At 52.9% G+C, this 23,233-nt stretch overlaps 9 protein-coding genes across 9 annotated transcripts; 4 read left to right on the plus strand and 5 right to left on the minus strand.

The window, feature by feature from the left end:
• Positions 1–172: 172 nt before the first annotated feature.
• On the minus strand, positions 173–1,437 carry SEPMUDRAFT_126632 (ClpP/crotonase). Its single transcript, XM_016902089.1, has 2 exons — positions 1,122–1,437; positions 173–1,053 (listed from the first exon to the last, which is right to left on the minus strand). Exons 1-2 carry the CDS (start codon positions 1,333–1,335, stop codon positions 431–433), a joined length of 837 nt encoding a protein of 278 aa, XP_016759136.1. The 5' UTR covers positions 1,336–1,437; the 3' UTR covers positions 173–430.
• Positions 1,438–1,552: 115 nt separating this feature from the next.
• Positions 1,553–2,819, minus strand: SEPMUDRAFT_150054 (ribosomal protein L13e). Its single transcript, XM_016905938.1, has 5 exons — positions 2,774–2,819; positions 2,687–2,720; positions 2,578–2,624; positions 2,335–2,493; positions 1,553–2,275 (listed from the first exon to the last, which is right to left on the minus strand). The coding sequence occupies exons 1-5, from the start codon at positions 2,774–2,776 to the stop codon at positions 1,856–1,858; spliced, it is 663 nt and encodes a 220-aa protein (XP_016759137.1). The 5' UTR covers positions 2,777–2,819; the 3' UTR covers positions 1,553–1,855.
• A 226-nt stretch (positions 2,820–3,045) lies between these two features.
• SEPMUDRAFT_68231 (DNA polymerase alpha catalytic subunit) lies at positions 3,046–7,690 on the plus strand. The gene is made up of 3 exons (XM_016909814.1): positions 3,046–3,384; positions 3,437–6,398; positions 6,455–7,690. The coding sequence occupies exons 1-3, from the start codon at positions 3,099–3,101 to the stop codon at positions 7,611–7,613; spliced, it is 4,407 nt and encodes a 1,468-aa protein (XP_016759138.1). The 5' UTR covers positions 3,046–3,098; the 3' UTR covers positions 7,614–7,690.
• Positions 7,691–8,739: 1,049 nt separating this feature from the next.
• On the minus strand, positions 8,740–11,029 carry SEPMUDRAFT_150057 (uncharacterized protein). Its single transcript, XM_016905939.1, has 3 exons — positions 10,183–11,029; positions 8,992–10,125; positions 8,740–8,920 (listed from the first exon to the last, which is right to left on the minus strand). Exons 1-3 carry the CDS (start codon positions 10,605–10,607, stop codon positions 8,770–8,772), a joined length of 1,710 nt encoding a protein of 569 aa, XP_016759139.1. The 5' UTR covers positions 10,608–11,029; the 3' UTR covers positions 8,740–8,769.
• Positions 10,928–11,335, minus strand: SEPMUDRAFT_118328 (uncharacterized protein; the record flags this gene model as incomplete). Its single annotated transcript, XM_016901420.1, has 1 exon — positions 10,928–11,335. The coding sequence occupies one exon, from the start codon at positions 11,333–11,335 to the stop codon at positions 10,928–10,930; it is 408 nt and encodes a 135-aa protein (XP_016759140.1).
• On the minus strand, positions 11,084–13,342 carry SEPMUDRAFT_157162 (uncharacterized protein; the record flags this gene model as incomplete). Its single annotated transcript, XM_016907722.1, has 2 exons — positions 11,084–13,167; positions 13,233–13,342. The coding sequence occupies 2 exons, from the start codon at positions 13,340–13,342 to the stop codon at positions 11,910–11,912; spliced, it is 1,368 nt and encodes a 455-aa protein (XP_016759141.1). The 3' UTR covers positions 11,084–11,909.
• Positions 13,343–13,808: 466 nt separating this feature from the next.
• SEPMUDRAFT_150058 (acetolactate synthase) lies at positions 13,809–16,390 on the plus strand. Its single transcript, XM_016905940.1, has 2 exons — positions 13,809–14,247; positions 14,327–16,390. Exons 1-2 carry the CDS (start codon positions 13,875–13,877, stop codon positions 16,072–16,074), a joined length of 2,121 nt encoding a protein of 706 aa, XP_016759142.1. The 5' UTR covers positions 13,809–13,874; the 3' UTR covers positions 16,075–16,390.
• A 1,116-nt stretch (positions 16,391–17,506) lies between these two features.
• Positions 17,507–18,343, plus strand: SEPMUDRAFT_118331 (uncharacterized protein; the record flags this gene model as incomplete). Its single annotated transcript, XM_016901421.1, has 1 exon — positions 17,507–18,343. One exon carries the CDS (start codon positions 17,507–17,509, stop codon positions 18,341–18,343), a length of 837 nt encoding a protein of 278 aa, XP_016759143.1.
• A 499-nt stretch (positions 18,344–18,842) lies between these two features.
• SEPMUDRAFT_150059 (uncharacterized protein) lies at positions 18,843–21,370 on the plus strand. The gene has a single exon (XM_016905941.1). The coding sequence runs from the start codon at positions 18,868–18,870 to the stop codon at positions 21,127–21,129; it is 2,262 nt and encodes a 753-aa protein (XP_016759144.1). The 5' UTR covers positions 18,843–18,867; the 3' UTR covers positions 21,130–21,370.
• The last annotated feature ends 1,863 nt before the right edge of the window (positions 21,371–23,233 follow it).

Below are 23,233 nucleotides of genomic sequence, written 5' to 3' on the forward strand. Positions count from 1 at the left end.
AGCCATTTGTGGCCAGGTCAAGACAGTCCTCCGTGGTTTGCTTGCCACTATTTGCACGGCGTGGAGCAATACCCGTCAAGAGTGTAACGCACTGCATAGAGTGTCAGCCTTTTAACGACATGTGTTCTACAATTGCTCATGAGCATATAGGGCGTGTTTTGGAATTGCAATGCTTGTTGACGCATTCTTTTGACGATTAGATGTGCGTCCTTCCTTTACGTCTGCTTAGGTAAATGTAGTTCTCAGGCAACAGATTCTCTCGATCTTCCTTGATCAACAATTGGTCGAGTGATGCCTCGGACTTTCGTTCTGGTAGTCGCTCTCGGTCTTCCGAAGTGTGCCCATTTACATAGCATGAATTTGCCGCCAAGTCTCTTGAGCCTTAGACCACGCGAGCGACTTTTGGTGAACGGCCGTGAACAGATCATAATCACAATCTAGAACCACCAGCAGCCTTCTTCTCCCTCTTCTTCCTCTCCGTCTCCTCCGCAAATCCCCTGATCGCATCCGAACTCTCCTTCTTCCTCGCCTGCTCCTTCAACGCCTCCATCTCCACCCGATTACACTTCAGCAACTCCTCCCTCTCCGTCCTCATCATCACCTGCTTATTAAACTTCAAACTCTCAGCTGGCAGTCTCGCAACCTGCCTAGCAAGATCAAACACCCCATCCAAGAACCCCTCCTGTGGTAACACCTTCGTGACCAAACCTGCTCGTTCCAGTTCCTCGGCACTCATCCTCTGACCTGCAAGAACCAGTGCACTAGCCTTTTGTCGTCCGAGGATCTTTGTAAAGGTGAGAGAAGAGCAGCCTTCGGCGCAGAGACCCCATTGGACAAAAGGTGTGAAGAAGAAAGCCTGAGGTGTGGCGTAGACTAGATCGGAAAGAGCGATATGAGTGGTGCCCCACCCGGGTGCTGGGCCATTCACTGCACTGATGAGGAGCTTGTCGGTCTTGATGAGATGTTCATGGACGGCGCTGAGGCCGGAAATGAATCCATCTGAAACTGTGGCGCCTGGTGTGGCTTTCACCGATGGGTCGAGGAGGTCGAGACCTGACGATTATTCTTTATAAGTCGTTTGATGGCCAGAGTGTATGAGAAGATGTGGGATATGGACTGACCTGCGGTGAAGAACTTGCCTTCACCGGTCGTTATGATGATCCGTATACTTGACTCTTGCTCAGTCCAGCGGAGTGCAGACAGGTAGTCGTTCACCAGCGGGACGCTCAAGGCATTGGCATTCTTGGGTCTGTTGAATTTGATCAGAGCTATTGCGGGCTGCTGAGAGTCGACAGTGACAGATATATTGTCGAGGCTCGGTGGTGAGACGGTCATGGTTGCAAGGGCACGAAGTCGCAGCGGTGAAAGTCTACAGTCAACTGGCCTGGGAAGCAATGGAAAGATCGATGACAACCTAAAAAGACGTGTGAGCATGAGGTATTGTGCGATGCATGCACATTCGTTCTCAATCCAGCAGATGCCTCCGAAGGGTGTAAGGTATCCTGTGCCGAGGTAAGATTAGTAAAGTGGCACCTATGCCGATGATTTGTGGGTCGCTTTGCTAATACGCCAATTGAATTGCTCAAACGTTGGTCCTGCAAGAGCACTGTTGGACGATTCTTGACAGACCGCAGCTAAACAGGACATGGCAATCTTCAGGACGTAGTGTTGGGGTAGGTTGTGGATAGATGCTGATAGTGGAAGTGATTGAAGATGTAGTTCGTAGTTCGCATGCGACTTGCTATGCTGGGACACTTTTTCCTGCGCCAGACGTTCCGTGATTCGTACTTGTCCTCATTCCTCTCAACGCCAAACTTGAATCGCATCACTTCCATATCATAATCTCCTGAGCCGTCTATTTCTTCTTGGACTCCTCCTCTTCGGCCTTGGCCTTCGCACGCTTCTCGCGCTTGCCGGCGAGACGAGCGTCGGAGCGAGCGGTGCGGAGCACGCGGTAAGCGTTCTCGGTGGCTGGGTAGTCTGAGATCTTGCCCTCCTTGATGACAACCTTGTTGTCGATGGGGAACGCCAGCTTGGACAGCTTGACCTTGCCATCGTGGGGGGTCGAACCAATCTGCTTGGCAGCCTCGACCTCCTCCTTGGAAGCGTCGCCGTTCTTTTGCGACTTGAGCTTGCGTGGGAAGAGCACAAGACGCTGCTTGTACTCCTTCAGGCGAGCGACGTTGGCGGCGAGCGACTCATCGGAAAGGTTCTGGCGGCGAGGGTCGACGGAAATACCGATGGTTGGCGCAAGCTTGCGCGGGATGCCAGCCTCCTGTTCACATCATCAATGCCCATGCTCTACGTACCTTATTGTCGTGGGTCATGTCGTACCTTGAGCTCAGCGAGCGAGAAACCACGACCAGCACGAACACGGCGGTTGTACTTGATGGTCGGGCAACGGACAACGGGCCTCAGGCGGTCCACTGGGCGTGGAGCGACCTTGGCAGCCTTGTCCTGACGGGCATTGCGTCTGCGCTGCTTGCGACCTGGCTGTAGCAGAAAAGAGGGGTCAGAACTCGAAGTTCATCGATTGCACTGCAGGCGCGCCAGCATTCATGAAGAATGGGGATTTACCTGGTCAAAGTGCACGCGGACACGGCGTTGCCAGTCCTTGCGGAAATCTGCAAAAAGTCAGCTGCTGTTTGCGATGTGCGCCATTTCGATCGTGTTTTCTCGGTCTTACGGTTGTACTGGATCTGCTGGTTGTGCTTGATTGCCTGTGATACTCGTTAGCCAGCGCACTCGCAACTGTAGGTGTATCGACGCATACCATTGTGTCGGTGTTGGGCGGTGGTGTTCAGTCGACGTGACCTGAGTTCTCCAGCAAAGTCCAAGTTCGAAGTTCAAGTGCAGAAATTGGTCGTGGATTGCCAAGCACGGACAGATCATGTCCGACGCGGGAGCAGCCGAGCAAAAAACGCGCTAGCGAGGAGAAGTCGCGTTCTGCGATGGCAAGCGCGACTGGCGAGAGTGCTCGTGTCCCGCTGGCCGTTTCCATTTCGTGATCTCCCCAAGCTCTCACCACTTATTCCTCTATACCTCCTTCTGCACAGCGACTCATTCATCAGCTTTCTCACATCCAGAAGCTTGGGACAATGGCACCCTCGCGAGCAGATCGCCTGGCGCAGCTGCGCGCTCTTCGAAAGGCTGGCAGGACCGCGTTTGACGACTACGAAGTGGAGGAAGCCGAGTCCATATACGAGACCGTCGACGACGAAGGATACAAAAAGGTCGTGAGAGATCGACTGGATCGAGACGATTTCGTCGTGGACGACAATGGCGAAGGATATGCCGACGACGGACGCGAAGACTGGCAGAATGAACGACAGCCCATGTACGACAGCGAGAGCGAGGAAGACTTGCCTAAAAACAGCAAAGCTGGTAGGTGTAGCCATCAAGGCGCCACGAAGATGACACTGACGCGTCTATATAGCCAAGAGGAAGCGAGAAGCAGATGCAGACAGACAGGACAAGCTCACAAAGGGTATCAGCAAATACTTCAACCAGAAACCGACAGCAGCTGCACCGAAACCCAAGCCCGTAAGAACGGCAGAAGATGACGACTTTATGGCTGGTCTGCTCGGTGAAGTCGACACAAACATTCAGAGACCTGCTGCTTCATATGGGAAAGCCATCAAAAGCAACGATCGCCGAAAGACGAGAGTCTTGTCGCCTCCATTGGAGGACAGAGGGCCTTCGCGGTCAAGTCGACAGGCCGCCGATGAGCCTATACATTCGTCACCTCCTGCAGTCACAGGCGGAGATGATGACTATACCACCATACAGGACGACGACATGCCAATGATGAGCGATCCGCTCCCTTCATCTCCAGTTGCCAAGATAGCAGAGCGTAAAGCTGCGATCAAAACCGAAGAGGCCGAGGAAGACGATTTGATGGAGGTCGCAGAAGTCAAAGGAGGGTCAAACTTGAAGAGCGCTAACGTCAACATTCGTGGCAGCCGCCCAGCCCCCAAGCTCGCAAAGCCTTCATATCCCACGCCGGATAGTTCTTCGCCCACCAGGGGCCCTGCGGAAGATGTGGACATGACTGCAATCAACAATGTAGCAGCCAAGCTGAACATTATGAGCAGTCCAGCGTCTGAACCCGTCATGGCCGGCAAGCTTGACCCAAAGGACGCGCTTGAAGACGATGGCTCCCTGAACTTCTTCTGGTTCGACTACACCGAAGTCAATGGCAGCCTATGCCTGTTTGGAAAAGTGAAGAATCGCCAGACGGGAAGCTATGTCTCCTGCTTCGTCAAGGTCGACAACATCCTGCGAAAGCTATACTTCCTCCCTCGTGAGCACCGTCACAAGCATGGCAGGGATACAGGCGATGAGGTCGGCTTCGCAGACGTGTACGAGGAGGTTGATCAAATCATGTCGAAACATAAGGTCACCATGCACAAGATCAAGCAATGTACGCGAAAGTACGCATTTGAGCTGCCAGGAATCCCCAAAGAAGCGGACTATCTCAAGCTGCTCTACCCATACGACAAGTCGCCGCTTCCCATGGACTACCAAGGCGAGACATTTTCGCACATCTTCGGCACAAACACCGCGCTCTTTGAGCAGTTTGTAATGTGGAAAAACATCATGGGACCATGCTGGCTCAAGATCGAGGGTGCAGACTTCAACGCCGTCAGCAATGCCTCGTGGTGTAAGCTCGAGCTGCAAGTTACGAAACCCAACGGCATCACCACTCTCGGCGAGGCAGACAATCTCGAAGCGCCGCCGTTGACCATGATGTCCATGGCGCTGAGGACTGTTTTCAATCCCAAGGATAACAAGAACGAAATCCTGGTCGCCAGTGTACGCTTCTTTGAAAACATGTCGCTTACAGACACCAAACCAGCAGAGCAAATGCCGCAACGTATGATCACCATCATGCGCCCCAATGGAGATGCCTACCCTATGGGATTCAAGCCTCTTGTCGAAAAGGAGAAGCACAGAATTCACATGGAGAGAAACGAGATTGGTCTCCTGAGCAAACTACTCGCCATCATCCAGATGCATGACCCAGACTGCATCGTTGGTCATAAGCTAGACGATGTTGACTTCAACGTGCTGCTGACACGTATGCGGGAGCGCAAGACACCCGGCTGGCATCGGATCGGCAGGCTGAAGCGTGGCGACTGGCCCAAGAATGTAGGCAGAGGCGCTGGCAGCTATTTCGCAGAACGTCATCTGGCTGCAGGACGGTTACTCGGTGACCTGGCCAATGATATGGGTAAGAGTATAATGCAAGGCTGTCAGTCATGGAGTCTCGATGAGATGGTCTCGTTGCACCTGCCTGGTCACTCGCGAAAAGAGATGGACAGCGAAAAGGCTCTTTCAATGGCTCAATCTGGTGTTGGCCTGATGAACTACGTCAAGATGTGCGAGATCGATACATTCTACACCGCTGCTCTGGCCATCAAACAGCAACTCCTGCCACTGACGAAGGTTCTCACAAACTTGGCTGGCAATTCTTGGGCGCGAACGCTGAGCGGAACCCGCTCAGAAAGGAACGAGTACATTCTGCTTCACGAATTTTATCGAAACAAGTACATCTGTCCTGACAAGATCTACGGCAAGGGCCCTTCGAACAAGAGGATCGAAGAAGCGGAAGAGGGCGAAGAGGGCGCCGACAGCAAGAAGAAAGACAAGTACAAGGGCGGTCTTGTCTTTGAGCCCGAGAAGGGCCTCTACGACAAATTCATCCTGGTCATGGACTTCAACTCGCTCTATCCTAGCATCATTCAGGAGTACAACATCTGCTTCACCACCGTCGACCGCAGCGATATCTCCGAACAGGACGAGCGAGTTCCTGACGTTCCAGAAGACACCTCTAACAAAGGTATCTTGCCGAGACTGATTCGAACGCTCGTCAGTAGAAGACGTGAGGTGAAGAAGCTCATGAAGGACAAGTCTGCTACTGAAGACATGCTCAAGACCTGGGATGTGAAGCAGATGGCCCTGAAACTGACCGCCAATTCTATGTACGGGTGCTTGGGATATACCAAGTCTCGATTTTACGCCAGGCCGCTTGCTGCACTAACGACGTCCAAGGGCCGTGAGATTCTGCAGTCTACCAAGAATCTGGCGGAATCTCAGCATGCTCTCCGTGTCATCTACGGTGATACCGACTCAGTCATGATCAATACCAATGTGGACAACATCCTGGACGCGCTGAAAATGGGCAAGGATTTCCAGCGGAGTGTCAACGAACAGTATGAGCTGCTTGAGATCGAAATTGATCACATCTTCCGACGTCTGCTCTTGCACGCGAAGAAAAAGTATGCTGCTATCCAAATGATCGATGCTGGTGACAACACCTGGAAGGAGAAGCTTGACGTCAAAGGTCTTGACATGAGGCGAAGAGAGTACTGTCAATTGTCCAAGGACACATCAACGTAAGTTCTACGGATGAGTCCTGGGCTGGTTTCGCTCAATGCTAACAGTGCTATAGGCAACTTCTCAACTACCTGCTGTCGGGCGAGGAACCTGAAAAGGTTGTGTCCCAAATCCATGACCACCTCCGGTCACTCAGCGAAAAGATGCGAAACAACGAGATTCCAGCGCACAAGTACACCATTTACACTCAACTCGGCAAAGATCCAAAGGACTATCCTAATGGAAGATCCATGCCATCCGTGCAAGTCGCGCTGAAGCGTTTGGCAAAGGGCAAGCAGGTCAAAGCCAAAGATGTCATGGCATTTGTGATTTGCGGCGATAGCGAAGGCAACCAGGAGAAAGCTGCACAAAACGCGTACGAACTGGACGCCGTTCTCGCCAAAAACAGCGAGCTCACTCCGGATGTGCAGTACTACTTGCACAAGCAAATCCTTCCTCCAGTCGAACGTCTCTGTGCTCCTATTAGCGGCACAGACATATCACGACTGGCCGAGTGTCTCGGTCTAGACACCACCAAATACCGCATCAGTGGTGCCAGCAAGTCTACTGAGCAAAGCAACGAGATCACTACGTTGGAAAGCCAAATTCCCGACCATCTTCGTTTCAAGGACTGCGAACCTCTTGGTCTGCTATGCCTCGGCTGCAAGAACCATTTCGAATATCGTGGACTGAACTACATGCCCCCAGATGGCGAAGCGCCCCTCGTCCCATTGGGAGTCCTCACGAACGACGGCCTCGCATGTCCTCGTGCCGAATGCAAGAAACGCATCTCCACATTGACGATGACTACACAGTTGGAAACGCAGATCCGCAGACATACTTCACGGTACTACTCGGCTTGGTTGAAATGTGACGATCAAGCTTGTGGGCTGCGCACTCGTCAGATCTCCGTCTATGGACATCGATGTTTGGGCCCGCAGGGGCTTGCTTATGGTTGTGCGGGTCGAATGTCGTTTGAGTATAGCGAGAAGGCCCTATACAACCAGTTGTTGTATTTACAGGGCTTGTTTGACGTGGATAAGAGTTTGGAGAAGATGAGTGCTGCCAGTGGTTTGGTGAAGCTTGATGGCGAGTCGAAAGAGAAGGCCAAGATCCTAGCGGGTATGAACCGAGATCGGTTTGCCGTATGCTGGGATGTGGTCAAGGCGTATTTGGATAAGAGTGGATGGGGTTGGGTTAGTATGGATTCGTTGTTTGGGTTTGCTTTGCGATGAACGAGTCTGTGCCTCGTCACATGAGAGCACTTTGGTTGCAGTAATGACTGGGCTACGGCATGCTTTACATGTTCACGAAATACGAATCTTCCTGCTTTCGACATGCCCATCTCGTACCGGACATATTACTGTGCCCCTTGGCGGATGATATTGAAATTGTATAGTAGCCCAATCCGAAGCCTAAGCTTCGCATCAGCGGTGTCCCTCGATAAGGTAAGCATTCAAATTTACTACCACCTCAACTAAACTATATATATTCCAATTGCAATCGTAGGTAATCAAAGTTACCTCGTATCTAGAGGCCCGAAGGGGAGAAAGAGACTTTATACGAAGTATACCTTTTGATATAGGTACCTTCCTTTACCTTAGGTAAGGTCAATATACCTACCTCCCTTTTCTTGACTCTATAGATTAGGAAGAGAGGAGAAGTACCTTAAACATGAATATGTGTATACAGTATACAGTATACAATATACCATTTCGTGTACACATATATCTACCTTAGGTACCTGACCTTAACTTACCCTGCCTTTCAATCTTCTTTAGTTTTGGATTTGGTTTTGGTTTTGGGTTGGAAAAGAATTTTTTTCGGACTTTCTATTTAGGTGAATAGGTATAAGGTTATGTATCTCGTAGTGTAAGATGGTATACACATATACCTACTGTGATTAACATGTAAGGAATCAATCAATGCAGGTAGGTAGGTAGGTAGGTAGGTAGGCTTGAGGTGAAGCAAAAGAAAAGAGGGGAAAAAAGGGGAAAAAAACGAAAGTTCACAAAGTCAGGTATCTTTCGTCTCGTCCCGAAGTACATGTATGTATATACACATTTGGGACTATGGTTAGATTGGTTGTTGTTGTTGTTGTCATTCACGAGCCGACTACATTCCTTCCCTCTCCCTCCCTCTCCCTCTCTCTATACCCTAGATCAATATTTCACATACATTCGAGTTTCAAAGGAAAAAAAGATTATCTTCTCTTGGTCTTGTGGGGTAGGGTCTTGTTTGATCTTCTTCTTCTTCGTCATCTTCTTCATCTTCTTGTGATGGTGGTGGCGGTGGTAGTAGTGGTGGTGGGGGCGACGTTACACACAAGTCACCCTCCATCCATACATAATAGGGTAGTAAGTAGTAATAGTAGTAGTAGTAGTAGTAGTATCACATGAAACCACCTCCGCGCTGATCTCGTAGTGTTCTCAACTCTGCGTAGAGTAATTGTAAAGCCAGCTCCTGACTAGTCGCTGTGGGGGCTCTTTCGCGACGAGGCTCAGATGAAGGGCCTACTGCATGGTGCTCGTCGTCGTCGTATCTTAGCAGTGTGTTAGTCTGCCCATGTTCGATCGTATATGTGGATTGCAATGGTAGGCCGCACTGACTCACACGTCATCTGCATTTCTCCGAACGGGTTGGGGACTTCGCATGCCAGGTCGCTCCGGGAGTGGTCTGTCCGGTGGAGCAGTATCGCGCCAGCCTATTGTTGGCGAGTGCACAGGGCGTGCTGGCAGAGGCCGTTGTGGTGGGGAGGGCGCAGGAAAAACGAAGGCATTGTTGGGGTTGCCGTCCTCGACCAGAGTATCTCTCCAGCCAGATGGGCTCCCGAAATCTCGTGGCGGGGGCGGGCTTTGCGGCAGTATGTACTCATCGGCATCGCGCCAAGGTCGGATTGGACTCTTGCTGTTTGCTCCTCGCGACACTGGTGGCGGCGGTGGCGGCGGTGGCAGAGTCTCATCGTGAATGTTGTCGACGTCGTGAGTAACTGAGGAGAGTCTTCTGAAACGATCTGGTCCCAGAGCTGGAGCGAAGTGAGAGACTCTGTTGGCTTCTGGGACTGGATACATATCCGTGGCGGTCCCAGCGCTGACGGTATCGTAGCCCGGGGGTTGCGGACTTTGCACCCTTTCCTTTGGTTGACGATCATGGGAGTCTGGATTCTGGATCGCTCGCTCATGGGCGGCGTCGTACTTCCTCTGTAGCTTGCGAGCAAGAGCGGCGTCATTGTCGCAATCATTGATTGGAATCTCAGTAGTAGTGCAAGCGAAAGCCTCCTTCTCTTTGATGTCCCCGCTCGAACTGCCGCTGCCTGCGCCCTCGCCGACCGGCGCTGCCGATATTGCTGGAGTGCGGTTCCAGCTTTTCGTGGCGCTCGTAACGCTGCCCAGCAGAGTGGCACTGTGATTGCTCCTGTGGCCGTTGTCGTCTCCGGGCTTCTTCGCCTTCCTCTTGGCCCGCCTCTCCAACGCGGCTTTCCAGCGCTTTCGCTCGCGTTGGTTCCGTTTCCATATTATGAAGACAATGAGGCAGATGATGGCGGCAATGACTCCCAGAACAGCACCAATGACTTCTGGTATCAACTTCTTGGGATCGTTCTTCTCGTGCTTGACCGAGATATCCGTTGGCGTGGCAACATCGGGGAGAGTTGCAGCAATCCTGGTATTGTTCTGCATGTGTAGGGAGTTATTGCCACTGGGATTCAAGCTTCGAAAGCCGGCCTGATAGACCTGGTTCTTGTGCGATCTAGAGGGAGGATCAGCCATGATTGGGTCTGGATTGAGGTTCGAACAAGAGACTTACCCGACCCACCAACACTCTTTGGCAACACCGCCGATCTGGTCGATCATGTTGTCGATGCTCTCGGAACAATCATTGAGCAACTCCTCAGTTGCGTCGGCCTGCCGAAACACGTAGCCTTCCAGGTCGCCCGCAAGCCCGACGGAGATTTCGCACTTCTTGTAAATGGACAAGTCATCTTTCGCGACGACGACGGCAGCCTTGTCGATGGCGGCTGGAGGTTCACACTTGGGGTTATTGCAGACTTGGTTGCGAAGCATGCGAAGGATTGCCTCGGGCGATATGGCACCTTGGTGGGTGCCATAGCTGGTCGACAAAATCTGATCAGAGAGCTGACACGACGGCTCGCTCATGGGCGCAGGCGAGTTGGTTTGGCCAGATGCGGCGGTCGCATCTGCTGCTGACTGGGCGGCCGCAGTCGGTGCCATGGTGGAGTTCGAGAGTCCGTCTCGAGGATGAAACGACTGTCTGTCTACGAAGTGCCTCGTTCCCTGGGCTTGGGGACACTAAGGAGCGGTTGTCTGGTATAGAAACGGACTGCCGACCTGAAGCAGGCAGGAGGCCGTGTACGAGGTGATATTGTTATTGCTCCATGCGCCTCCCTGACTGCTCCCCGCGCCAAGGCGCAAACTCAATGGGAGAAGGAGGAGATTGGGACGCTGCTCACGACGTCGCATATTGAGTTGTTGATTTAACAGGACGGCAGCTCGAGGGTAGCTTGGAGTCTTGGACGAACCTGTTCAGGACGCTAACCAGGGACGTCCAGGTGTGTGGGTGAGGCTCCCATTGGCCGAAACAGGGATAGCCAGGCCATTGCCCCTGTGGTCCGAGTTGTTGGGCAAGCATCAGCATGGATCGGAGCATGCCGCTGGTTGTGCTCAGGGTTGTACTCAGGGGCGGACAATAAATAGAGCTGGAGGGGAGGCAAGGGAGTGCGTCCCATGCTGTCCATGTTGCCCATGCGGTACGAGTGCTCCAACAAGGAGGGAGTGCTCAGTGAATGATGGCCATCGGCAGTGCTGTACAGTATACATCCCTTGGCGAGGTCAATCCAATACAGCGGTTTCTCGCACAGACACGGCTGCCCGACCGCTGGTATAAAGTAGGCTTGTGGAGGAAGAGCTCGATGGTGTTTCAGTCCACCGGCAATGGGCATGTTGGAAATTCAACCTGGAATACAGTGTGTGCCGTCACAGTGCCGCTGTCCACGGGGCAGCATGAGCAGCACGAGCCATCCAATGACATGATCCATCAGGTGGCCTTGCAGCCTTGCAGTCTCACTCACCCATGGCCCATGGGCCATTCATTATCCCGTTCACAAAATGCCTGCGATCGGTACATTGTGGATCTCTCAACACATGTTGCGCAAACGGATGCACAACGCGGATGCATGGGAAGATGGACTGGATCTATCCCACCTTCCCAGGCGATTGTCGAGGGTCAAGGATCGGGCTTGCCTCTCTCATAAACGAATGAATGTCTACGCAGCGCCGAGCATACTCAATAATCTGCTCATTGATTGAAGCGGATCCCACAATATTGAGCTGGTATCGCACTAATAGACATCAGCAGTTCAGCACTATGTCCTAGCTCTCTCGAAATCCATACGGGTCTTTGCCACGAGGAGCAGAGACACAGCGTGCAACGGCAACGACCAACGTCCAACGTCCACGAGCGTCGATTGCTGTTCCTGGCAGGCGTCCCAAGTACCAACACCGTACACGCACCGACTACAACTTGAAGTCAAACGCAGCATGCTCCCAGCCACCATGGGCAGGGCTAGGCCGTCTCGCCGCAACTTGCTGGATCAGTGCCGTCTTCTTCTCGGGCGCGCGTTCCGTACATAACTCATAGACGGTACTCAGGTTGAACAATAGTGTGGGAGAAATGAGCCTAGTCCTCGCCAGGTCTTCGAGCAGATCGCGAGCCGCCGCGATATGTCCCGTGTAAAGTAACGAGACTGCGGCATTGAGTGCGAAATGGTCGTGATCGGGGTATTGATCCATAAGGGCCCGCCATTTGGCAACGGCATCTTCATGATTGCCGTCAGCGACTTGGAGCAACGCCTCGAGCCCCTCCCTCTTCGCGTGATCTTGCAACGTCTGCGCATACCTAGAAGCACCCGAGACATCGCCAAGCCTGATCTGCAGTAAGACTTTCCTGTATGCTACCTCGTCAGTGTTGGCTTCCGTCAAGGTCTCCAGATGGCGGGCCGCAGTCTCAAGCTCTCCCATCTCAGCAAGAGCATCGCAGACTCGCAGGCCTACTTCGCTCAATCTGTTGTTCCACAGATCGATCTGAAAGTCATCATGATCCTTCCGCGCAAGCCTCAAGTTGCTTTTCACTTCGCCAGCCAGCGCATACAGCGCCATAATGCCTCGACGGCCACCATCAGCAGCCCGAATGGACTGTAGTCTTACTAGCAACAGACGGAGCTCCCATGGAACGAGATCTATGATATCCTGTGCGCCCGGGATGTTGCGCGATGACAGTTCGACCAGCGAAAGGGCTTCAGCTGCAGCGATGTCCGAACGCTGAATGAGGACTAAACATGCTAGACGTATGTACAGAAGCGGAAAGATTCGCTCCGCCGCTGTGGGCGGACTCTGCAGGATTGCCCGGAGAGCGGCCTCAGCAGCACGTCGGAAATGGCCTCCGCTCAAGAGGTCTGTCAATGAGGCTTCCACAGGGGGGCGGTGGGTGGAGTTCAGGAAGGGACTTGGGATGTCTTCGGCAGTGACGGAGTGGTAGATCTTTCTGTCCTGCAAAAATCGTAGATCTACATTGGCCCTTGGTTGGGTAGCAACAGCAGGCTCCAGCTCCAGCTGCGGCTCCGGCTCCGGCTCCGGCTCCAGCGCATGTTTTTGGGAGGGGGGAGGTGTACTGTCCTGAGGATGAACAATGGAGGACGAGACATCGGGAATGGTGGAGGAGGAGGAGGAGGAGGTGGTGGTGGTGGTGGTGGTGGTGGGCGCGTCAGCGAGAGGGCTGTACCAGTCTTCAGCTACCTAAGTCTACGGTGATGATATGGGAGAGTCCTGCAGGTGGCTCACTCGTGTGTTGCAGTCTCCAGGGGTCCTCGAGCAGCTCGCTGAGGTATGGGATGTGATATGTTCCTGGCATGACGGCGCACACTGCCGGACGGAGAGCCGGGCGACTGCATGATGGATGGTGGTAGTTGGTGGTATTATGATTGTGTTCGTAGCTGGACGTAGGTGCCCGTAACTCGGGGTTGGGGTGTCAGTCAATCATAATTCAGTTTGGCGCTTGCCTACAAGCTGCCTTATGCCGCTTTCGCATTGCGAGGTTAAATGCAATCCCGTGTGTTACAGTAGATATGGCTACTTTGAGGGGGTACTAATCGTAAAGGACCGCTCCTTCGAGGTCCGACATCGTAGCTGTACTCGATATAGATGGTATATCGGTCCTCTAGGCCCCTCCTGTATCTACGCTTAACCACATCACACGTCTATTACGAGCGATCTCGCGACTGCTAGGCTGCTACTGCTCAATCAGGCCGACCTCGGCGTCTCCTCCAAGGAACTAAGAAACCTTTCTGATTCCATGGATTGCACCTCATTTTGTAGCGGCTAGACCTTCGTGACTCGACTTTCTACATCAGACTCTCCGCAGCATCACACTGTGTCCCACCCTCCTCCTCCTCCTCTCTTGCGCCCTCCTCCACTCTCCTTTGCATGACCACATTCGCCATGATCCCTTCCAGAGCGGCCAATGCGGCCAAGATCGCACGCCAGACTCGCCAATTCGCGTCATCCTCGCGAATCGCTGCCATTTCGCCTTACCGAAAACACACCCCACAGCCCGTCAAAGAGACCAAACGCACCGTCTCAGCAACAGCGAAGAGCAATGCGCAAGCAGCGGCACAACCTGCGCCTGCGCAGCAAAGAGCGGTGCCGAGTCCAGCTTTCAATCGAGATGAACCCAAAAGCAGAGAACCACAACCGCTGCAACCATTCCGCCAACCCGAAATGGATCACAGTTTTGTGGGAATGAAGGGCGGAGAGATATTCCATGAGATGATGCTCAGACACAACGTCAAGCACGTTTGTAAGTGTGCTTCTGGTGGCCATGTCGTGCTCACACGGCGAAACGCCCACAAGTCACACGAGCTAATGCCCTACCGCAGTCGGTTATCCTGGAGGCGCTATCCTGCCTGTCTTCGATGCCATCTACAACAGCGAGCACTTTAATTTCATTCTACCCAGACATGAGCAGGGCGCAGGCCACATGGCTGAGGGTTATGCTCGTGCTTCCGGTAAGCCAGGTGTTGTTCTGGTGACTTCTGGACCGGGCGCCACAAACACTGTCACTCCGATGCAGGATGCTTTGATGGACGGTACGCCAATGGTGGTTTTCTGCGGACAGGTGCCGACTTCTGCCATTGGCTCGGATGCCTTCCAGGAAGCTGACACCGTGGGCATCTCACGAGCATGCACAAAGTGGAATGTCATGGTGAAGAACATCGCAGAGCTGCCGCGGAGAATCAACGAGGCTTTCGAGATCGCCACTTCTGGTAGACCTGGACCAGTCTTGGTCGATCTACCCAAGGACGTGACTGCAGGTATCTTGAATAGACCGATCCCTATGATGTCTACCTTGCCTACTCATCCTTCCGCCGCAACCACGGCTGCACGAGATCTTTCCTTGAAGCAGTTGCATGGCAGCATTAAGCGCACGGCTGATCTCATTAACATTGCAAAGAAGCCAGTCATTTATGCGGGACAGGGCATTCTCGGCCATGTAGATGGACCAAAGTACCTCAAGGAGCTTTCCGAAAAGGTTCAGATTCCAGTGACCACCACTCTGCAAGGTCTGGGAGCATATGACGAGCTGGACCCCAAGTCTCTTCATATGCTGGGTATGCACGGATCTGCATTCGCCAACATGGCTATCCAAGAAGCCGACTTGATCATTGCTCTCGGTGCGCGTTTCGACGATCGTATTACTGGCCACGTTCCACGATTTGCACCTCAGGCACGAAAAGCGGCCGAGGAGGGTCGCGGCGGTATCGTACACTTCGACATCATGCCCAAGAACATTAACAAGGTTGTACAGGCTACGGAAGCTGTCGAGGGAGACGTCACTGCAAACCTGGCTCTCCTCCTCCCACATGTCAACGAGGTTTCCAAGGACTCTCGCAAGGAGTGGTTCGACCAGATTGACGCCTGGAAAGAGCGCTTCCCATGGGCATACCAGAAGGAGGATGGTCCAGACGGTGTCATCAAGCCACAGACTGTCATCACTGCCCTTTCAGACCTCACAGCGCCTAAGAAGCATGAGACGATCATCACAACGGGTGTCGGTCAGCATCAAATGTGGACCGCACAGCACTACCGATGGAGACAGCCCCGCTCGATGATCACTTCGGGTGGTCTCGGCACCATGGGCTTCGGTCTCCCCGCAGCCATTGGCGCCAAGGTTGCTGCACCGGAGAAGCTCGTCGTCGACATTGATGGAGATGCCTCCTTCCTCATGACTCAGACGGAGCTGGGAACCGCTTCTGAATTCAACATTGGTGTCAAGGTCATCGTCTTGAACAATGAAGAACAAGGCATGGTCACACAATGGCAGTCTCTCTTCTACAGCGATCGTTTCGCGCACACACATCAACGGAATCCCGATTTCGTCAAGCTTGCCGAAGCCATGTACGTCCCTGCACGAAGAACGACGAAGCTTGGCACTTTGGCAGAGGATCTGGAATGGTTATGCTACGGCTCTGGAGAAGGTCCAGCTTTCTTGGAGGTCGTGGTTGATCAGAAGATTCCTGTCCTGCCCATGGTGCCTGGTGGAAGTGCTCTTCATGAGTTCTTGGTCTATGACGAGAAGAAGGAGAAAGAAAGAAGACAGCAGACGAGAGATCGCTCTGGACGTTGATCACAGATTGACTACCTACCTGACCTCGGAACACGGCCTTGTATTTTCTTTTATTCTCTCTGTATGGTGTTTTTAAGGCGTTGCATCTGGGGAGGGACGGGGTGAGCGTTCAGGTGTGTACATATACCTAATGGAGAAACACTTGCCACGCGTCAAGCAGTGGTTTTTGATCTTGGGCTGGGCTGGCCTGGGTGGGCGAGAGATGTCCGCGAGGTCACCAAAAAAGTTCTGTATGTATGACGGAAGGCTTTTTAGTCAGGTAGCTACCTACCTAGGTAGGTAGTCCTACAGCTGAAATTGAAGCAAGTTACCTAGGTACCTCGGGTACATGTATGTATGGGTCAGCGGTCCCTCCCTCCTCCCTCCTCCCCCTTCCCTCCCTCCTGAACGAATTACTGTTCATGTGTAGGTCGCCACCGAAGAAATCAAACCAACCATATGTCTCAGCGAAGAACTTCTCGGGACCAACCACACCTACCTATACCTACCTATACATGCCAGATACTGACGATGTGACTCTCAGAAACTCGTTCACGTCGAAGCAGCTGCTTCATACCTGCCTCACACACCTCAGTCTAGGTACGTACCTACATACCTTTTGTCCTTCTCCACAACGATAATCTCTTCTATCCCTTTCAATTGCTATCCATACCATTCACTCGCTCAGACTCAGACACAGACACAGCAAGCCAAATACCTTACCTTACCTAACCTTACCTACCCAGAATTTTCAAGTTATCAATCCATCCAGTCCGTGAACTGGTCGCTGGCTGTTCAGACTCGAGATCCAAGACTCACAAGCGGCATCCGGGAGGGGAGGTTGCAAACAATGACGGAGGATTACCTTACTACCCATCATGGGTAATCTCTCAAAGAAGAAGAAGCTGGTGCTGCTCAATGGGTAGATGGGCGTCTAGCTATGGTGGTGGTCTATGTTTGTCATTCATGGACATCATGGATAGGTAAGGTAAGGTAAGATGGGTAAGTAGTACTCTGTTGCGAGATTTCTAGTCATTCACTGAGTATAAGAAAGGTAAGGAAGGTATAGACAGAGGAAAAAAGTGCAATTCACTGAGAGCCCCCCACACAGAGATGCGAGAGAAATTCACTCAGCGCAAAGCGACTGGTACTTAATAACAAACTTCTCTCTCTCTCTCTCTCTCTCTTTCTCGTTGCCAGAAAGTACGACATGACTTCGAAACACAAGTAAGTACTTACCTAGCGTCAAGCAAGAAGAGATTCCAGAGCAAACAGAAGGCAGAAGGAAACCTTCACTTCACTTCATTTCGCTCTACTAGTTTCGCGCGCGTTCTCAAGGCTCCGCAAAAGCCGCAACTCACCTCACCTCACTTTCGACCGACCACACACTCCGAGTGGAAATTTGCACCCAACCACCCACCCACCCAGCAAGACAAGACAAGAAAGAGAGAAGATGACGATCCACATCTGTCCACGGTGTGCCATTGACTGTCGCACAGCAACAGGACTGGCATATCACGAGCAAGCCCGCATGAGACTTGGAGCCTGCCTCGATCTCCCTCCACTGCCCAGCGACGAGTGCGAAATGGTCCTCTGCCGAGCTTGCAGAGCCCCGTTCAAGATTGATCCTGCCTTTGCAGCTCACGAACGAGTTCGCATGGAGAATGGCGGAATCTGCGGAACGCCGGTACAGGTACAGGCACGGATGGAAGCGGGCTGGAACGGTGGCAGAGTTGGAAGTGGTGGCAGACTTGAGAGTGGTGGCAGACCTGCGGGCGGTGGCCGACTTGAGGGTGGTAACAGACTTGAGAGCGGTAACAGATTTGAGAGTGGTGGCAGACCTGAGAGCGGTAACAGACTTGAGAGCGGCAGCAGACCTGACAGCAACATTCGAGCCGAAGCCCTAGCTGTTCCCAAGAAGGAACCAGACATGGCCGATATTCCCCAAACCATTCCCGCCTTCGCAGCACGGGACCAAGCTCGCGTCCAGAGCGACGGAAACTACAAACTGGCAGCAGCACAGGCAAAGCCCGAAGCAGACAACAAACCTGACAGCGATATTCCAACCCAAGGCCCCGTCGCCCCCAAGAAGGAGGAGAAGCAACCCGACATTACAGAAGTTCCACCGGGCGAAGAAGGCATGTGGAGGATTGTTCCCGAGACTGGTAAGCGATTTCTGTCGTCCATCTCGGGCAAGCCCGTTCTCGATGAGAAATCTCGCGATTATGTGCTGAATTTTGCGAAGAAATACGAGCCCAGCAGAGTGGGTCCTGATGGGAAACTTCTCTAGTTGACTTCAAGACGTGGATACCTGTGCATGGGAGGAGGGTTGTGTAGAAGTGCAGTGGATGGCGTACTACCTTACTCATACCTATCGGTGAGTAGGTATGGCCCGTTGTACGAGATGTCGAGCAGTTTGACATGGGATTCCACGGGAGAGTAGTGCAACTAGAGGTAGAGGCTCGGAAAGAGTCGAGGGATCCTCTGGCTGGCGTACCGTAAGGAGAGAGGCAGGGAGTACATGTCAGGTACCTGATGTAGTCAGAAGCCACTAGGAGGTCCTGTACCTAAAGGTATCCTATACAAGATACCTTGGTGTAAAAAACAGTTTTCACTCCTTCACAATAGCACGTGACGAGACAAACTGCTGAAACCTCAAGAAGAGCGGGGGGGGGGGGAGGGCGGTCGTCGCCACGGAAACGGCTTGGCGTACGTTGTGTTTTCCCACGCGGAACGTCCATTGAACCACTTCCAAAAGCCAATAGCGTATTCCAGTCACATTCCACGCGATCGAATCGAGCACTTTCAATCGATATGGACTCGCCATTGGCACCACGCATGGTGGAGGAGAGCGCGCTAGCGTTCGATCACAATGAACCTAGCTCGCCGTTCATGACCGAAGCAGAGAGCAGACTGATCAGCAAAACATGGGACGCGCCCATTGATACGGAACACATGAGCGACGCGGAGCAGCCCCAGCAGCAGCCCCAGCAGCAGACACCAATGGAAATGTTTGCGACACCGAGAAAGCCGAATTTTGAAGATTGCATGGACGACAAGGAGAATGTGCCGCAAGACAAGGATAACAACAACAACAACAACAACAACAACACAATCCAGAAAATCCCACGCCCAGCGACACCGCCAGAGCGCAAGGCTCTACCAGAGTCGCCTCGAGCCTCGCGAGCGCGTAAAGAGAGCATGACTGACGCACGCAGAGGCAGCGCAGACGGGGACCAAATGCCTCCTCCTCCGCCGTCAACATGCAAACCGCAGACTCCCAAACGATCTCCATTGAAACCCTCCCGAAGCGCCGCCAACGGGCAAACGCCGCGCGCATCTGCAACGACGCGGAGTAACTCGTTCGAGTCCGAATTGACACGGACGACAACGCGAGCGTCCAACGACAACTTCGAAGTCCGCACAATACAGCAATACACACACGTGGAGGAGAACTCTGGCGTTGACGACACAGGCTTCAGTGCCTTTTCTGAGGTCCCGGATATGACCACGTGGGCAAAGATGGGCCAGAGTCCCGCCAAGCGAGGAGATTCGCTACGAACACCAGGCAAGATGGCTGATGCCACACCACGGACATCGCGCAAACGGCCCTCACCTTCTCGGTCCCCCTCCCCTACGCCGCGACGAGCAAAGAATGGCCATGAGCGCTCCACCAGCCAGGATGGTACTACCTACCTGATCGACTTCACGCAGCAGATGGATCACATGGGCGGCTACGGCAGGCATACCTCGCCAGCCAAGTCCACTACTCAGCCAGACCTCTTGAAATTCATGAACAACCAGCGCTCTCCGCACAAGACCGCCCGCCAAAGCTGGGCTACCCCAGCCAAGCAGAGTAACATCATGAACCTTCTCGACTTTGAACTTCCGCCGGCGCCCACGCCGCGATCCATTCCCACCATCACCGTACGAGAGCTGGAATCGCTCAAATCATCCTACCTGTCGCAGATCTCATCTCTAAAAGCAACTCTGAGCGGACGTGAGGCAGAAGTCGAAAGTCTGAAGCGCGCCGTGGGTGACGCAGAGCGACGAGTGGGCGAAGCGCAAGAAAGCTTGCGGGAAGAGAAGAACCGATGTGAATACGCCGAGGAGCAGAAGGCTGGCTGGGAGAAGCGTGGCCAGGAGGTGGAATATCTACTGAAAGAAGTCAAGGAAGAAGTCATGAAGTCTGAAGCAGAGAAAGAGGAGCTGCTCCGCAAGGTGGAAGAGTTTGAGCGGAGAAGCGAGGATGCAGAGGCCAGAGCGGTCAAAGCGGAGGAACGCTTCGCAGACGCGCTGGCAGCACGAGCAGCATCTGGTGAAGCTGGTGGTGACATCGACCCGAATGCCATGGAGGAGCAAGTCCAACGGCTCGTTGCCGCACAAATCGACTCCAAAATCGAGGCTGTGTCGCGTGAACTGCACTCCGTGTACAAGGAAAAGCACGAACGCAAAGTCGCAACATTGAAGAAGAGCTACGAAGCTCGCGGCGAGAAGAAATGCGCAGAATTACAAGCTCGTCTGCACGAGCTCGAAAAGCAACATGAAGATCTTCTCGCAGCGAAAGACGCCACCTTCTCTGGCCCCGTCGCAGCTGCTTCCTCCGGTGAAGCCGAAGCAGAATTGAAATTCCAAATCGAGGAACAGCGTGCGCAATTTGCGAGGCTGGAAGCGGAAATTTCCACTTCGAGGCAATATCAAGCTCAACTCGAACGCGAACTTGCGCAGGAACGCATCGAAAAGGGGGATTTGGTTGCTGCGGTGGATGAAATGCTCTTGTTGCAATCGGAGCAAGGAGGAGGAGGTTCCGCGCAAGGTGCCATGTCTGTTGTGCAGGATTTCCGGAAGAGTATCAGTAGTCGCCCAGCATCGAGCTTGTCTGGTGCTGCTGCTGCTACTAGTAGTGGTTTGAGAGCACCTGGCGGTGGTGCTGCTCCTGCCGCTGCTGGTGGAATAGGTAGTAGAATCGGCGGTGTAGGAAGACCTGGCGGCAGTGGAATTGCAAAAGGTGGCGGTGGTGGAATGATGTCTCGGATTGAAAAAATGGGCGCCAGTGCGAGGACTGGAAGTGGGTGAAGAGAACAAAGAGACGTTTCTCTCTCGTCTCTCTCTTTTTCCTCTTTTCTCGGTGGCCTCACACACACAACCTCGAGAACTGAGTGAGTGGGTTGTCTTTTGGCGTGGTGTTGGAAAAGGTTCCGGCAGGGGAAAAAAGAAGAATTAACGAAAGGCATGAATTAGTTGGTTGCACCTTTACTTTAGCTTACCTTGTACTTTTGATGTTGATGTTGTTCGATACTTTTTCACTTTCAATGTATATCCAGGTACAGGTACTCAGGATACAGTACCTGCCTGTACCTAGGGAAGAAGAAGGCGAAGGAAGAAGAAGGGGAAGAGAACCTGGAAGAAGAAGAAGAAGAAGAAGAAGAATCTGACTTCTTTCCTTCCTCTCACTCCCTCTCTCTCTCTCATTCTCTCTCTCTCTCTCTCTCTCTCTCAGACACACTCAACTATACTACACCTCTACACACCTCTACACACACACTTAGAGAAGCGAACAACCACTGAGCCGGAAGGTCTAGGCTGTAGCTCCGTGAAGATAAGGCTTACTGCACTACTACTGGTCTATAATCTGATCGGAGGATCTTCACCAGGGTGAGCAAATCTTATCATGACTACCCTCTCTCACATATCCACATCATGGCTGAGCTTTCCCAGAAATGTGACTTCTCATCCGCGGTCAGAGCCAGGGGAGGTGTCAGCGTACAGGTAGATACATACCTTGTTGGATACCTTACCTGTACATACCTGGAAGCTCTCATACTTTCATCAGCCGAAAGCACCTCTCAAGCCAGCAAGCCGAACCCAGTGTGCCAGCAGCAAGGATACACGAAAATGCTTCACCCACCCCGACCAGCCCAGCCGCCCCAGCCCAGCCGCCCCAGCCCTGCTCAGCCCTGCCCTGCCCTGGTCAGCCCTGCCCTGCCCTGCCAGTATCCCAGAACCAGATGAACGCACGAGGTGCCCCCGCGATCAAGCCATCAATTCCCTCACTCTGCCCATTCACTCACTCCGCTTACGGGGGTGCACTTGGCAACACGGATACTACTACTACATAATACTACTATTCCCAGCTCCATACTACACAAGAACGGAACAACTCCCATCCATATACGCATTCGTATATCCATCTATCTGCCTATCCTCGGCCTCGACGCGCAGTGCTCTCGGGATATATAGACCCGAACAAACTAACTAAACACTGCCTTACCTTGCCTTTACCTTGCCACTTGATAACGTCGTCCGGTCGGAAAAAGAAAAAAACCATTTGCATTCTTGTGAATCTATCTACCGAGAATCTCAAAAAGTCTGGACTCTTTTGGTGTGATGTGATGTGATGTAATGTGGCTGACTGCTTGGGAGAGAGAGAGGAAAAAAAAGAAAGGAAGGGAGGAAGGAAGGAAGGAAGGAGGGAGAGAGGAAAAGAAAAAACGGGAAGGAAGGAAAGAACGAAGGAAGGAAGGAAGAAAAGGAGGAAGGAAGGAAAGAAGGATGAGAGAGGGAAGGAGAGAGAGGGAGGGGGAGGGGGAGGCGGAGGCGGAGGGAGAGGGGGAGGAGGGACTAGAGGGAGGAGGGATGGAGATGGAGAGAGAGGGAGAGAGAGAGAGAGAGGGGGGGGAGGGGGTTGTCGGGTCGGATGTACTGTTGACGTGGGCTGTAGTAGAACTGCGGTACCTTAGCTTGTGGTGTTCTGGTGGTCACCAAGGCGGGCGGGCTTCCGATGCGATTACATAGTATACATGCATACCTATATGTACCTATCTTGAACATCTGGTGGGCCACGATCTGCTCAAACTTATCAGCACAATCCCATCACGCTCACGCTCTCTCACTCCCTCTTTTCCTCACTCTCTGTCTGTCTGTTAGTCTCTGGCTCCCTCGCTTTCTCTCTTCCCCCTCCCTTCCTCCAGCTTGCCATTCTGCCGGACGCATGATCCGAGCCCAGTACATGTTGGACCAGGGCCCACGTGGCAACTGTCAGCTTTGCTGGCAAAGTCCGACATGACGGGTAGATACGGCGGCCAAGGGGATTATGTCTCATTGCTTGCAGAGTTCACAGCCTGACGGATTCCCCGCTGGCCTGCTCTTCCGTATTCACCATACGATAGCCGAAGTAACT

The sequence above is a fragment of the Sphaerulina musiva genome, assembly GCF_000320565.1.
Source record: "Sphaerulina musiva SO2202 unplaced genomic scaffold SEPMUscaffold_7, whole genome shotgun sequence".
NCBI classification, from domain to species: domain Eukaryota; kingdom Fungi; phylum Ascomycota; class Dothideomycetes; order Mycosphaerellales; family Mycosphaerellaceae; genus Sphaerulina; species Sphaerulina musiva.